At 45.4% G+C, this 16,184-nt stretch overlaps 3 protein-coding genes across 10 annotated transcripts in view; all 3 read right to left on the bottom strand.

The window, feature by feature from the left end:
* Positions 1 to 4,246, bottom strand: part of CEMIP (cell migration inducing hyaluronidase 1) — a 112,450-nt gene extending 108,204 nt beyond the window's left edge. For both annotated transcript variants that reach the window (XM_083851284.1, XM_083851286.1), the window contains exon 1: positions 458 to 4,246. The gene's annotated coding sequence lies outside the window, so the exon portion shown is untranslated. The remainder of the gene's footprint in view (positions 1 to 457) is intronic.
* LOC310905246 (cell surface hyaluronidase CEMIP2-like) overlaps positions 1 to 10,327 on the bottom strand; it is a 55,968-nt gene extending 45,641 nt beyond the window's left edge. For 2 of the 4 annotated variants that reach the window (XM_083851279.1, XM_083851282.1), the window contains exons 1-2: positions 6,992 to 10,327; positions 4,352 to 4,852 (exon numbers count right to left, since the gene is read on the bottom strand). In XM_083851279.1, the coding sequence (XP_083707405.1) occupies positions 4,352 to 4,852; positions 6,992 to 7,235 (745 nt within the window). In that variant the 5' untranslated portion in view covers positions 7,236 to 10,327. Of the gene's footprint in view, positions 1 to 4,351; positions 6,701 to 6,991 lie in introns of all 4 variants that reach the window. The other 2 variants (XM_083851280.1, XM_083851281.1) reach the window with 2 other exon arrangements.
* Positions 10,328 to 10,473: 146 nt separating this feature from the next.
* Positions 10,474 to 16,184, bottom strand: part of ABHD17C (abhydrolase domain containing 17C, depalmitoylase) — a 33,121-nt gene continuing 27,410 nt past the window's right edge. For all 4 annotated transcript variants that reach the window (XM_083851300.1, XM_083851298.1, XM_083851299.1 and 1 more), the window contains 2 exons: positions 15,849 to 16,028; positions 10,474 to 11,975 (listed from right to left, as the gene is read on the bottom strand). In XM_083851300.1, the coding sequence (XP_083707426.1) occupies positions 11,756 to 11,975; positions 15,849 to 16,028 (400 nt within the window). In that variant the 3' untranslated portion in view covers positions 10,474 to 11,755. The remainder of the gene's footprint in view (positions 11,976 to 15,848; positions 16,029 to 16,184) is intronic.

Raw genomic sequence — 16,184 nt, 5'->3', positions numbered from 1 at the left:
CCTGCTGCGCTGCCGCTCGCTGCTCCGCCGGGCGTCCCGCGGCGCTGCCGGGACCGGCACCGGCTCCGCGACCGGCTCCGGGTCCGGCTCGAAGGGCAGGGGGAGCCGCAGCACCCCCGGGCTCCCCCCGGCCGCTACCTGCAGCCCGCAGCCGCCGCCCGAACACGTGCGCGGCGCCGGCTGCTTCTCCGCGGCTTTGCACGGAGCCGGCGCCAAGACACATTTTGCTTTGGGCTTTTTTGTTTTTTTCCACCTTTTTTCTTTCCTTTTTTTTTTTTTCTTTTTCCTCCACTTAACCTAGCAAGAGCGAAACCAGAAGCAACCTCCTTCCCCCGCTCCGCACGCGGCGTGTGACAACCCCGACAGCAGGACGAGCGGGGAGCCGGCGAGGAGAAAACCCCAGCGGCAGACGGACGAGAAGCGCCGGCGAACTCCGGCAGGCGAAAAGACCTCTTACCTATAGCCCCGGCAGTGCCGAGCCGCAAACTTTGGACGCCGCCTCTCGGGAGCTCCCGACCCGGGCTGCTGGGCAGAGGCAGGCGCAGGCAGCTCCCGCTCCTCCGCTCCGGCTGCCTCCCCTCCGCCTCCCTATTTATATCCATCTTCCAGCCGCCGGCGGTGCCCGCACTGTTTACAGCAGCTCCGCTTCTGGCTCCTCCCAGCCGGGGACGAGCCCTCCAGCCCGGAGGTATATCTGCGGCCGGCGCCCAGATGCTCGGGGCCGGGGAGAGCCCCGCTGCCCGCCCGCAGAGGTCGGCCCCGGCCCCGGGGCTGCTGCGGGGGTCCCCGGTCTCCCGGGGGTCACAGCGGGTCTCGGCCCGGGGAGGGCTTTGGGGGCTCTGTGCAAGCCCGCAGAGCACCCAGCTGGGCTCAAAAGTGTGAAGTGTGGGGTTCAGGGGCCTGGAGTCTGCCCTGGGGGGGAGACAGGGGTTGAAGCATCAGCCCCCAGCTCTCACTGCAGCCCCCCGGCACCTCAGAATGAATCAGGGAATGGCTCGGGTCAGAAGGGACCCTGAAGGTCATCTAGGTCCAAGCCCCCTGCCACAGGCACCTTCCCACAGGGGTGTCCCACCCCAGGCCGTCCCGTCCTGCAACAGGCAGCTCTGCAAAGAGCACCCGAACCCAGCGGCTGCAATTGTCCCCCCAGACAGAGGGGGGGCAGAGAGGTATCTGCCACATCACCTCACCTCACCTGACCAAGCTGTAGTCAGAGCCCGCAGCGAAAGAGACAAAAACCCTTCCCTCTAGAAGGTGCTCTGGCAGGATGCGGCCTCAAAGAAATCTGTTTGCATTTATCCCCATGGACTAGGACTCTTCCTTGCCCTGACGGGCTCCAGGCTGGCCTCCAGTCTCCGCACACATGGCACTGCCTGCAGGAGGACCACCACACATGCTTTTGCTTTCCATGAAATAGAATACCACATTTTTCCCAGGCTCTAGCATAACTGAGCTTCCAGGGGACACATAAAGTAACTGCTTATTGCAGCCACTGCCACATCCTTCCCAGAGTCTAATCCCTCATCTCTTCTCCGCTGCCCAGCATCCAGCGGCGAGGAGAAGCCAGAAGCAGGCAAGCGGCAGTGCCAGGGCCAAAGCCGAAGAGGTGTGAAGCCACAGGTGCTGCTGATCTCAGCGACATTTGTGTGCCATCATCTGGTCAAACCGTTCCAATCTGTCACCCCTGAAATTTATTCTGGTGCAGGATTTCTTCTGTCAGAGGGCACAAAGAGGCTATAGTTATGTTAATAAGGAGCCAGTGCTGTCAGACAAAATATGAGAACAGACTGGGAGCAGGGGGGAGGACGAGGGGCACGGCCGTGCCCACGCTCCCGATGACAGCTCTGGAGCAGGAGCAGCACTCAGTTGTGCTGAAGGAAACGCATTTGCTCTCCTACACCCTGCTGTGGGACCCAGGGCGGTGCTGAATCAAGATAAGCATCCAGCCCAGAGAGACACATCCAGCCGATACTCCCTCATAACAACACTCCATAATACAGGGAAATGCTAGAGCTGCCACCTTTGCTACCGGCTGTTCATCTATCATGTATTGCTGGCACTTCTATTCCTGACTCAAATAGCTTTTGGCATTTTCCTTCCAAAAAGTGGCATTAGTCAGTACTGTGCCTCCTTCTTATCTGAACATGACGTGTATGAATATGGGTCATGGGAAAGCAGAGCAGCTATCAGAGGTATGGTAGGCTGTGCTCATTTTTTGGAGAAAGATTTATCTACTGGTGGGAGCCCCAGGCGGGACAAGACAAATAGGAGTGCTTTGTCTTAAAACACACTATTTTCTCTGAATTCTGAGGTTCTAGAAGTGTAGAATTGGAGGTGGAAGAGAACTTGAACCTTTATTTTATGCCTGTCAGTCCCCTAGAAACCTCATATATGTATAAAACATTTACTCTGCAAAAGATTTCCTAGACTTACTTGCAATGTAAATAAAAGATAACAATGGTTAACATAACCTAGTAATAGTAGAAATAAGTGTAATACAGGCTTTGGGTAGTGTTAAATTTCATGCAGGCCTTGTGAAACTATTAGCAAAGCCAAAGCTGACTCTAATTCACAAGGGCCCTTTTTTGAACAAGAACGAAAAATTTGTATGGTGTGAGCACTGTTTAAATCCTTCAAAGCCATTTTCCCCCTGTAGTCTCAAAATCCACATAGCTACACTGCTCTGTTGTTTTTTGTTTGTTTTGTTTGTTTGTTTGTTTTCTAAGGCAAGAATAATTCTTGGAAGTGAATTATTTCAGTACCATTTTCTCCTGCATTGTTTTCTCTGACTGAGGAGGAAAATTACAAAGCAAATGAGACTGGATGTATCATCTTGTTTTTCCAAAGAGTCCCGTCTCATTTTCAGGAAAGCACAGAAAAGCTTGTTCTTATCTGTATTTTGGTGCTTGCGAGCTAAAATCTTTTCCTTTCACTCTTTCCCAAATTTCCTTTTTGTGGATGATTTTTGTTTTGCAGCAGCGCCAGGCCGAAGCTTACACATGAGCGCTCAGTTACAGGGCACATCCTCAGCGCAAGCACATTCCCAAACATCCTCACACCTGCAAGTGGGAAATCATGACTAATCCTCACTGCCTCAAGCACACTGCTGGGGTAGATCTTCCTTGAAAAAAAATAAAAATAAAAATCCTGAGCCTCCCTCCGAGTGTTGTTACAGATCTTCCTTGAAAAAAAAAAATCCTAAACCCTCCTCTGAGTGTTGTTACTCTGGGTTATAAACTGAAGTTTATCTTTCTAGCAAAGCAAGTTGGTCGTCTTCCTCTTCTTTAACGGGCTACCTGGTACGAGGAGATCTCTGCCGTCTCCCGTCTCGGCTTGCTCCGAAGGCAAACACAGCCGGAGCCTTCCCTAACAAACCCCGGTGACTACCGAGGCCTCGCTTTCAGGCGGTACAGAACTGAAAAGCTGCCCCAACGCCAGCCGGCCGGGGCTGCACCGACTGCCAGGGCTGCCGGGGATGGATCCCGAGCGGGGCTGCACCGCGGCCGGCCGGGCGGCGTCGCCCTTGCACAGCCCTGGCCGCCCAGCCTCGGCCCCGGCCCCGGGCCCCTCAGGCACCGGTCCCCTCAGGTCCCGCCCTTCGGACCTCGGTCTCCTCAGGCCGCAATGCCCCCCAAGCCCCTCTCCCCTCAGGCCTCGGTGCCCTCCAAGCCTCAGTCCCCTCAGGCCTCGATGACCCTCAGTCCTCAGTCCCCTCAGGCCTCGTGCCATCCTCCAGAGCACCCAATGCCTAAAGGACACAGGCCATCAGCTCCTACGTTACCCTTAATTAAACAAACATTATCAATTAGGTTTTCCTGCTCGTCTCCCTACCTGCAGATCCTGCCATCCTCCACCTCTATTTTTTAAAATTCTTCCTAAGTTTTACGTTTTTCCATACAGCGCGGCTCCCTGACACGTTTCCGCAGGCAGCCCCCAGCTCCGAGCGGGGCAGGGGGAGTCGTCGGCACAGCCGTGCCCTGGGGAGCCGTGGCAGCACACTCACAATGCATTAGAGACGCTCTCAGAGGCCTGGCAGCCGCACCGAGCCAGGTACAGCACTACCACGGCTTTTAGCGCCGGTATGGACTCCCACAGACCGTCTCCAAATAACGCGGTTCACAACCAACCTATGGCTCATCTGCGGCGACTGCCCCCCACATGCTGCCCCAGAGGCTCCTCTTGTGCGGAGGGTGGCTGCTCCCAGCCGCCTCGCCACACACCTCCTGCCCCAGGCTGAGCACCTCAGCCCTCGTCATCGCTCAGCAAAGCACCGGGGCCTGCACACCGAGCACGGCTCCCACCTCAGCCCCATCGGCGCGGCAGAATCCAAACCGTCTCCTCCTTATGTACCTACCACTTTGCTCCACTTGGGGCTTTGAGGGCATTTTCCTTGTTTTCAGCATTTGCTTCTTGAGCAGAGCGAAGACCTTGGACTGCTGACCTTCAGACAGCACTCCCATGTTCCTGAGCAGCTGAAGCATCCTGTGCAGCAGGAAAGGCTTCAGCTTGTGCTGTGCCAGCTTGAGGGGACTGATGTGAATTTTGGGCAGGCTGACTTCCTGATCACAGTGATAAAATCGGAAGAGATTCCAGGCCAAGCTAGGTCCAAAGGTATCCATTAAAATATACCTGGAGAGTTTAAGGAGCATGTCACAGGACAACTGCTTTTCTTGTGATTTCTGGCCCAAGTTCTGGCTTAGCAAACTTCTGCTGTCCTTGTGACCGAGGGGAGAGCTGCTTCTGAGCAGGCTGGAGAGTTTGTGTGAGCCCACAGTCCCGGGAAGGGTTTTCTTACTGTGCAGCAGTCCTTCGTACTCCATATGCGACCAAGAACTGTTGGGATTCAGACTATGTTCTGAAATAATTGTAAATACAGCAAAATCTATTAAACAGTGAAGAATCCTAGTGGGCTTCTTTCTTTTATATATAATTATGTACATATACAGGCACTTTTATGAATGTTTCACTGTATCCTTGGATACACTACAAATTGTTACACTACTTTGACAAACCAGCTGTGAGGTTCTACAGGTCAAATCCATAGGTAGATTTAGAAATAGGTAGATTTTGGAGTACTATAGTGTGATAATGATTCTTATTTTTTCTTTTTGGTGCTGGTTGGTGTTTCCTTTTAATTAAACTAATATTTTCCCTAAACATTATGGAAAATACCTTTATTAATCATATATACACTCCAGAGTACACAGATTCCTTAAAAAAAGACCAAAATAGGATGTTCTACTTCATATAACTTTCTGAAAAAAAAGAAAAGTGATTCCTATTAAAGACTGTAAGAGCCTTTTTCTTACATGACTAAGAAAGGAAAATTTACATTCCCACTGTGCCATTCCCAACTTGAGCCCATCCCCGGGGCCTAGCAGAGCCTCCAGGTTTCCAAGAGCTATAGGCTGGGTCTAGATGAAAGGCTCCATTCTGCTTCCCAGGTGCTCTCTCTGGTCTCCACCTGCTGATCAAAGCCATTATTACCCTGATGTAACGGGGTTAAGCTGTGGCTCAGAGGCCACAGCAGCCTCCTCCTGTGGATGAGGTACTGATTGCTACAGCAGAATCGGAACTCTCTGGAGCTTAAGTTTGTATCTAAGGCAGTGTTCCTACACAGCACTCCTTCATCCAGGCTGAGCCTGAAGGTTCAATTTACACCCTGAGAAATGATCAATAAAACAATTAAATTCAGCATTGGTAGGCTGGGACTTCATAAGTCAGACTGCAAACATCCTGGAAAGCTCTACTAATTAAACAGGACAAGGAAGGCAAAACTTAGCTGCATCATGCCTGGAGTGTTTGAAATAGTTAATGGCTTAACGTAAGGACATACTGCTAAATGCTGGAGGTCACGTCCTCGAGCCCTGGAATGCGCCTGCAGCGCTCGCTTTCATTTCTAAGCAGCGGATAAAATTTTTAAGAATGTTCCATTTCCTAGAGGTGGACCCCAGTCCAGCATGTCTTAGAAGCTTCAAATACTTTTTATTTGATTTCAAGATCGGAGTTAAGTAGTCGTGACTTACCATCCATCAGATTAGCTGGGTATTGTAAACATATTAGTTAAATGTTCTACTATTACACTGGAAATTTATATAACAAACTGCATATATATGGCTGTAATTCACTGAAAGATAACCCTGTATTACTTAGAAACTGCAAAATATGCCTGCTAGAACTATATGGCAGTGGATGATTCAGGAGTAGCATCACAAAAGCGGCACTTTGCATCCTTAGTGCATCTTTCATTCAGAGTAACCCACAGACGTTGCAAGAACCCAACTCACACAACCCCGAGAGATCAATGAGCTCCTCGTCTGGTTTATCGATGGGCACACTGAAGTCGGGGGCAGCTAACAGCTTGTGCCAGCTCCCCAGAGGAACAAGGAGAGAGAACGGAGGCGATGGCTGGGTCCGTGTCACCCGCTAGTCCTGCGTGGAAGCGCTGGGGCGAGCGGCCGTGCTGCACGGCTGCAACCTGCCTGGCGCCGCTCTGGGACAAAGGGTCAGCCCAAGGCATCCCTCCCCAAGCGCACCCAACAGCAAAGCTGCAGCGAAGCGACTTGGAACACAAGTGGCATTAAGCCTCTAAGCAGGTCAGCAAACTTTCTACGATAAACTGCTGCGCAAAGCATCATGTAGAGCGAGCACAACTTTGGGCTGACGGCTCATCTTCAAAGACAGCCCTTACATTAAAAAAGGCCTGAGGAAGTAAAGAGGAAATGAATCAAGGGCCCATTGCACGTAGTCACCTCCAAAGCCATAATCAAACCGCGCCACCTATTAGCTGGAAACCAGGCTCTGCTTCCCTCCCACCAAGGGGCGGTGAGTCCGAGCAGCCGCGATCCCCCCGCTGCCCCCGTGCTGGAGCACGGAGCTCGCTGCCTTTCTGGCAGCCCCCAGGTGGGCTCTAACAAAATATTCCTCCCTCCTCCTCCTCCTCCTCCCCAGCACTGCCCACCCCACCGCCGGGCACCCGAGCGGGGACGGTCACCGTGTCTCTGCTGCCTGCGGACACTCGTCTCCTGCGCCTCCGGCCGTGCGCCCAGCACCAGCAGCACCAGCAGGACGAGGGCAGCGCTCCTCGGGGGGCTCCCTGCAACACAGACAGGGGGTTGGCCGCCCTTCTGGGGCTCCCCCCGGCCTCCTGTCCCCGCTCCCGGCGCCCCCTTACCCGGCCCCATGGCTGGAGGCGCAAGTCCCGCGGGCGCGCAGGGGCCGGCTGCGGGCAGCTCCATGCCGCGGGCAGCGCCGCCCGGCCCCGCTGCGAGCCCGCCTCCAGCCAGCGGGGGGGATTTATTTATTTATTTTTTTCTTGGTGGGGGCAAGAATCAGCCGTGCCCGGAGCTGGCTCAAACGCTTCAACGCTTTTGGGGAGCAGGGGCTTTGGAAAACAGAGGAAAAGCAGGTAATGCTGCAAGCACGGCGCGCACGGCTTGCTCCCCGGCCAGCCTGCAGGATGGCAGAGCTCAGCTGCATCCCCTCGCAGCCTGCCCTCCTGAAACCCCAAAGATGCATATTTACCTTTGGAGCGAGCAGAAGACAATGTAAAGTTAAGACCCTGAAGAGGTGAGGGTTTGGTATTGTTTGTTTTGAGAGAGAGGCAGCATGCACGTTGCTCTAACTTTCCGCAGAATTAATTTGGTTACTGCTGGAACCCAGCCACAAAACCAGGCATCGGGGAAACAAAACGGCACTCGCTCTGCCGCTCCGAGCTCGTCCTTTTCACTGTCACAACGAAGTTCTGAGACCCAAATATTTCACAGCTGAAATATGGTGAAATTCACTTTGAAATTCATCCTGATTTGACCTAAGAGTTACTGCAGGACTTTGAAAGCCATGAAGATGAAGCAGGTAGGTTTGGGGCTTGACCTCGTTCCCAGCAGCAGCGTGCCCACCACCAAGGAGCCGTCCTCCACTTCGTATTGGGAGGACAAAATGACCGCAGTTGCAAAACAACAAATTTTAGAGCTAGAACAGATGGTGAATCCACAAAGAAGGGAGGTTGGATATAGAGAAGTTAAATGGACTTAAATAAGATCATTGATTTACATTCACGAGAATAGACCTAGGGAAAAAAGGATTTGCCAGATGAGAACAATCAAGTAACCACAGGAGGAGAGGGGACTGGTATCTCTATTTCTATATTTAGCATTATTTACAAAAAGCAAATGTGATACAGGGTTTATAAATGAAGCGCACAATACTGAAGTGAATTTACACTGAAGTGGAAATACGGGTTTGGGCATTCAGAAAGCTGAAAGGTCAGTGCCCTGAGCAGAGCTGCCAGGCGCTGCAGGAATGACAAAGAAATGGAAAAAAAAATGTAGCAGAAGCAACAAGGGTAACAGATCTCAGTGTGAACAAATACAGGCTAAATTTATAACAGTTACATAAATTTTAAAAAGATGTGCAAACTCCTTCGAAAATGCCACCTTTAAAGTTGTAACAAATATTTTCCTCTGGCTTTTTCAAAGTACGAACGTTAGACAACTGCTGATTTAAGACCAGATGCTCCACAACTTACCTTCCTGAAAAGAAGCTGTACGTCAGGTAGTGCTGCACTGTATAAACAAAGTTAGCAAGTCACACAGGAAAAACGGGAAGAAAAAAAGTTATTTACACTCTTGGAAGACCCATTGCATAACTTATCCAGGCATATACAGCCACTCTTACAGTGACACCTTGGTAGCTCTAAAATATGCATAACAAGTTCTTGTAAAGGCCCACATTATACATTTAAATGAGTGAATGTTAGCAGTTTGCTGGAACAAGCTACTTTTTTAGCCCAATCCAAAGTTTCTCTTTCATAACCTCACATCATCCCCTTTTCCACCATGTAAAACTTCTGTTCCAACTTTTTTTTTTCTTTAAACAAATGGGGACCTGAAAGCCACTGTCTTATAAGCAGTTTCATGAGCTGGCCACAGATTTTTTTAACTAGTAATTCTAATGCTGGCAGGCACTAGAACTATGCTTGAAACAGTGATACCTTGATACAGGGGATCACTTCAGCTTATAGCATGAAGAAGCTCACTATTGTTTGTTTTCTTAAAAGGACGTGCCAGGAAATTATATAAAAAAATTCACAACTCATCTAAGAACTATTCAATGGGAACAGGGCCACAACAAAAATTGTTTAAGGGACCAAACAGGTCAACAGATAATTGAATCAAAAGAAAGTGAAAAGCCCAGTGGATCATTGATAAGTCATTAATTAACATTCTAATTAACAGTAAAATATTCGTATTAGTTCAATATATACAAACTTTACAGAGCAAAACAGGCAATGCAGAAGCCAGAAATACAGGAAGGCATCTGTGAGCACTACAGTTATGCAGAAATATGAACAAATAAAGGATAGTACAAGGAGATATTCACATACAGTCAGAACACTGAACTTGGGCCGCATGTGCAGTGACCCTGGGACCAATGTGACAATATTGAATTCAGATTTGGGGGTCTCATTAACAGAGGAATATTGTCCTTGAATCTGCTTTGTTTTTGTCAAGTCACAAAATTACTACTTCTCAAATTCCTGCAGTCATAAAAGATAATAATATTAATAATATTAGGGAAGAGGATGTAAGTACCAGTTTCTTGAATCAAAAAGGGTCCTGAGGAGAAGAAACACTGTAGCCTTAATTTTTCAGAGCAATCCAAAGTTCAATTGGGTTATCAAAAAAACATCACCAAGTAAGTAAAAATTCCTCAAGCCACTACATGGGAAGGCTCACACTTGAAGAGTAACCTGGAGTGCCCCCTTATAGCGTGGTCATCAGCTTTGCTTCCACCGAGCTTAAGTCTCAGCAAGAAATGAATACGTGCAGAAATGGAGAAAACAACACACCCACCTTGGATTTACAAAGGCGCACAATTAAAAAACAAATGAGACATAACTGAATATTTACTTAGTATACAGGACAGAAGAGACATGCTTGAGGTGAAGATTAAGCAGAAACTGCCAGTTAGGGCTGGAATAGTCACGAAGAGAACAGCCGGGCACCCTGGTGCTTGGGGCATTTAAAACTGACTGGACAACGCAGGTGCAACCACCCAGAGTAACATGCCAAGTAATGTGCAGAACAGGCATCCTCATTTCCCCCCTACTCCCCACACCACTACAAATGAAAACACCTTTTTTCCCCCCTTTTACAGCAATAGGGCCAAGCCAATAATAACCAAAGACACCAGACACACTTGCAGTGCTGACAATTAACTGCAGGGCTGTTGGAAGGTCTTATGACAACTATGCTCAGACATTTCTTCTCGGCCGTGACTCATGTATTTTTGTTATTTAAAAAACAGCTGGACATCATTTAAAAATAATCTTTTAAAGATTTGATCTACATACCATACTGTGTGGAAACAAGGCTTTCTACTTTAGGATAGCTTTTCCTTGGAAAAAAGGAATTAATGAATTTTAAGTACATTTTGGTTTTTGTATGAAAAATAAGATTCAAAAATGCAGCAAGATCTAATCCATGCATCCTTTATTCCATTACAACCACTGTGTTGCATTCTAGCAACAGGACACAAACTGCAATCAATCGCGATCAATTTATACAACAATCTGAGGCTTACAGTACATTTAAGGCCTTTAAATTTGGAAAAATTAGACCTATGCTAGTAGTGTAACAATTACATGTTTTGCATTTCTGATGCATAATCTGTGCGATTCCAGTGTCAAAGAATCAAATTACTCCTAAACTAAAAAGATCAGCTCAATGAAAATTTAGTTACATAAATTCATCAAAACATAAATGTGTAAATTTTTTGTCCTGGAAACTTTATAAAACTTTAATAGCAAAATAATATAGGGATAAAAACATATTTTAACAAAATGTATTCAATCATATACAAACCAGAATTTTGCAGTTTATTGTAGCTAGACTTAAATTAAAACTACCAATTAAGAATCTATGCACAATGTAAATTCAAATATGTACAGTACTTTTAAAAAGTCTACAGGAATGCTTTACAGAAGGAAATGTCTGTTATGGCTATTATTCAGACCATCTGAATATTAAAATGAGTTTTCTAGTAGTAAATTTACACATTTATTTTTAAACAAAAGCAATTTTGTCCATAGTTCCTTTGAGAATATTCCAGTTATGTTTATACAAGGTAATGGAGAAGTCATTACAGAGTTTAGCCCCATATAGTAGTTTGTTTATTATCAGGAAAAAGTATATTTAAATAATTTACTTGGGAAGATCAGTAAGTTAACAAAAGAACACTAAAAGGGAGGAGGAGGAACTTCATCACAATAACTTTCCAGTTACAATACCACAGCTAAGAAACTTTACAAAGAAAGTACTCCCTTAGATTGAACCCATGGCTGATTGTTTAGAAGCTGTAGCTCATAACAGTTATGTTCTACACATTGAGAACATTGAAAAAAAAAGTCTTTGTAGGACAGAACTATAAACGATCAGAAGTGAGACAGAGAAAACTGATCTTCAATGAATACAGCACTAGGTAAAAAGTGTCCCCATAAGCAGCTAGTATTCCCCACTTCCTTCAGGGCAATGAAGCTAAAAATTGTTGGAATTACAGTAGTTGACCATATTGTGTGCATTAGTAGAATAGTTTCCAGATATAAAAGACAAATTTCATCAGATGTTTGATTAGAACACCCTAAATACAGGGCATTTCTTCATAGTATAAAGCTATTACAGCTATCCAGTTAAAGCATGTGCAAAAACAGGTAATTTCTTCCGTTCACAGTAACTGAGGTAAAATCAGGTAGGCTTCTTCAGGAGTTGGGAAGTTCATGAGATATGAACTGTTTTAGTCTCTCTAAGTACTGTGCATAAAGCTCTATGTCATTATGCCCAGCCCCTTCCACCCAGAGGGGCTCTACTGCTCGTGGACATCGCTCGTACATTGCCAGGCCGTGGGAGAAATCGATCACCTCATCTTCGGTACCATGGATTACCAACACAGGAGAGGTTACCTTAGATATCTTGTCAATGCTGGGGGATGGAAAAGGAAAACAGTGCTCAGTTTGTGACTTTAATTTTCACACAATTAAAGAAAGTTAGCTTAACTACTGGTACACACCCTGTTTACCACTGCGTGTTTTTAAATAGCTACAAAACCTTGAAATTGTGCCCAAGCGATATGGAACAAGACTTACTCCCAAAACGCATGTGCAAACTGGAGCCTGTGCTACCATTACGCCGCCAGTTCTGATGACAAGAGGCTCGAATGGGCAGCAGTGCAAATAAAGTTTGGCACCTGAAACACCAGCGAGTGGTGTACCTATCAAAGAAATCACTGCGGAAAGCTGGTGAGAGGCAAATCAGATTCCATGAGACATGTTACCAATGCGGACTCTGCATTACACATTATCACCTTCCAATATAACAGATTAGCAACCAGTTAACTACATTCCAGTCATAAAGACTTCATGCAAAAAGAGTCAGCTCATGAGGTCTGAACCTGTCTTTAAACCCCCAAACAAGGGGGGAATGAGATAAAGAAAAACAACCTGGTCTTTGTACTGATTGTTTAAGTTCAAATGGCAACAGAGAAAACTGTGGGAAAACAGCATGACACGAGGACATTTAACTGCAAGCCCAATGAAACTCACACGGGATTTTGTTTCATGCCTCTGACTTCTTGCCCCACTACCAAAAAGTGGTCTTAAAAGCAAGCTGTTCGAGCCACGTTTTGCAGGCCAATACACCTAGTAACTGTCTCGCACAGGAGAACAGGGGCAGAGGAAAGGGAAGGGTGACAAAGGCACCCTCACACCTTTAAGCTCAGACCAGAACACCCCAATTATGAAGCATACTGGTAGCACATCACCTTCAAGGCGGTGAGCAGCAGCTTCCTCTGCCTGCCTTCTCCCAGGCACCACCCTGTACTTCCAGACAGCCGTTCCACGTTGGTAGCTACCTGCAACTCCAGACCAGTGCATAGGCACCGCGTCCTAATGTGCTCAGCTCCCCACCACCTCCACTTCTATCAACAAAAGGAGGAATTGGCCAATAATGAGACCATGCTTTGGCTCAGGACATGATGTAGAATAGGGGATGAGCTGGGGGGAAAAATGAGTATCAGTAATATTTGATTTGACGGGAAGAAAATTTTATTTCTTTACACTATCTAATAAGTGGTTTGGATTTTCCTGTCCTGAAGAAAGAATGGGATATTAGTAACACTAGGAACTTTACAAAGTGACCAGACTAATTGCTTAGGATGATAACAAATACAGATGCCAACATACACTGATTTAAAAACAGGTTTAAAGAAGATTTATGAAAATATAAAAGTTAATTAAAAATTAAGATGTAAACTGAAGCACTAAACCTCATACACACAAATCTCAGCATTCAGTATTCTACAGAACAGCCATTGGTATTCCAGTAAACAGCTGAGTGTAAACACATTTTAGTCTCTGTATCAATACTTCCTCGAAAAACAGATTTCGTGTTATTTAAAATTAAAATGTAGCCTATTTCCCTTCTCCTGTCTGGAACCTGAGTTGTGTGCAACTGTGCTGAATACAGAAAAATATCCCAAGAACTTGAGAGACAGAATAATGCAGATTTCCTCCCCCAGCTATCATCCCCAAATTAGTACAATACCCAAACGTAATACTTCATCATGAAAATGCTAAGTAAACTGAAGTCTTAAGCCCATGAAGGGTCTGTCCCTGAGTTCCACGATGTGACAAGACAGGTCAGCCACATACAGTTACAAAGATATTTACGTATCATTTTAGTGGCTACAAACTAAGATCTCATTTATTGTATGAAACCAGGAAACCCCTTTCCCTACAGTATTTAGATACTGAAACTATTTTTCCCCACATATATTCACAGGCCATTAAGCTAGATATTTGTATTTTGCAGAAAATTGGAAAGCGTCCCATTGCCAACTCAGCGACTCATAAGGCAGCATTTACACTGCACGTTGGACTTACTTAGTATTCTCAGCCATACCACTCTGCAGCTAGAAAAATCTACAGAGACCACATTCTCACGGAGTCCCAACATAAAATGCACATAATAGCAATTCGCTGGAGGTGCACACAGAACTATTTTGTTTCCTGCTGTGAAGACAGACAGTTGAGCTGTACACATTCATAAAAACACACTGCTGTTTATTTTCACTGCTTACAGTGTAAGTGAAGTCAGACTGACAGCAATGAGCAGCTCAGTAGGTTAAGAACAAAATACTCAAGAGCTACAGTGCATCTGTTGTCAGTGTCATGTCCCACCCCCCCCCTTTTTTTTTTCTCTTAATTTACTTGATTTGGCTGCTATCAGCTAATCACTACTAGTTTTGCGATCACAGCTATTATTAAGACTTTGTTGCTTTCTCTAGCAGAAGCATTTGGAAATGCTGGGTTTAAGGTTTGGGGATGATGAACAAGTTTGTGTAAAACAATTTCAAATTCTGACAGCACCTTCAGCAATTTACATTTTTGTCTTATTTGGAAGAATGCAAAACTTAAGGGACTGGACAGATACTGTGACAGCCACAGTTACTTCTGGCTGTTTAGGCGTGGGTTTACAGCTACAGTTTTCACCCTCCCCCACAGTCTAATTTTAATCTGTTGTAACTGGAATAAAACAAACATGACAAATGCTATGAGCATCTCCTACTACACTCATTGCAAACATGACCTTCTGAAGCAAAGTCAGGTTTGCACAAGATTTCAGTGAGTCCTCTGCTTCTTCTTTGCCCTTCCATGGACCACTTTGCTTTTTATCTGTCCTTCTCCTTACTCTCCCCAAGTCTGTATACACTGCTGTAAAGAGACTGGCTCCCCTCTCACATTCTCAGATGTCCAACTCCCACAGATAGCTTTGTCTTTGTCTTGATGCAGGACAATAGTCACAAAAATATCTCAATTTTCTAAACAGCAGTCCACTTCTGGCACTACTTGAAGTGTAACTTGTTCAAAACCACAACAACAAAACATCTGTAGGAAATTAGTAAGGCTAAGCTCAAATGCTACGATGTGCTATGTAGAATTTACCAAAGTCTTAGAAAGTCATTAGACAGTCACTTAGGCAGTTACTAGACATACATTGGCCTGCAATGTGTGGATTATTTACTGGTTGTAAGGAAAAAAAAAAGTTATGAAATCAAGAAAATATGTTTTGTCCTATCACCATTACAAAAAAGGATTTTGTAAATTTCCATGCAATAAAAGCTAAGCCCTTTCAGCAGAAAAAAAAAAAGCAAAAACAAAAACAAGAAAAAAGCATTAGAATTGAATTTTTGAATACTGGATCCCTGCAAACATGTAGAAATACTAAAAAGATTCCTAAATTGCCTGCTATTCCTAAAACATCTATTCCCAAATATTTGGACACTCTTTAACCTGGAACTGTTGCAATTTCAAGAGAGACACTAGGCTCTAAAGGCAAGTGTTTTATCTTGAAATCAGTTGTACATACTTTTGTATATGTAAAATACCCTAGAGCTTCTAAATCAAAGCTGACAGATTTTAAGAGCGTACATTAATAATTTTAGTCATTATTCTGAAGGACTTAATAGGACATTATCAGTTATTAAGCTACCTATCCAAACTTGAAGGTATAAAAATCCTAATTTTAACAACCCATAACAAAAAAAAAAGGAGACAAAAATTAGTTGTAAACACTAAGACTTATTTGTGTGTTAAGCTATCATGTCAGTTTGAGAGAGAGAGCAGCCTGTTCACATGGTGAATCTCTGCTTTGATTTAGAAGGTAAGCATATGTGAAGTTTAAAATACAGGTCACAATTCGATAAAGTTCCCCAGAAAGTTACGTAGCTAGTCCTTTTTAAGCACCTAAAGAGCACTTTCAGTACAGAACAATCATCTTTGCAGCATTTATACATACCTTGGAAAAGCATCAAAACAATAGGTTTTCCTAGTCTCAGGAAAAGCTACCCGTAATCCAGACATCAAAGGAGAATGAAGGATTACTGCTGCACACTCGTACCGAGATGCCAGGTCTACTGTAGGGACAGTACCAATACTCTGACCATACAGAATAATGTTCTCAGGACTAACGCCATACCTGCAGAGAAAATAAACATCACTTTAAAAAACACATTTTGCATCATAAAGGCAAAAGACAAAAAGAAAAAAGGTGGAGGGTGTAAAACAGATCAAAAAGAACCACAAAGCACCCCTTCCATCCATTGAACTTTAAAAATCCACTCCTACGAGACAT

Source organism: Anser anser (assembly GCF_964211835.1).
Source record: "Anser anser genome assembly, chromosome: 10".
NCBI lineage: Eukaryota > Metazoa > Chordata > Aves > Anseriformes > Anatidae > Anser > Anser anser.
Note: the sequence above shows the minus strand (reverse complement) of the source record. Positions and strands in the feature narration are given on the sequence as shown.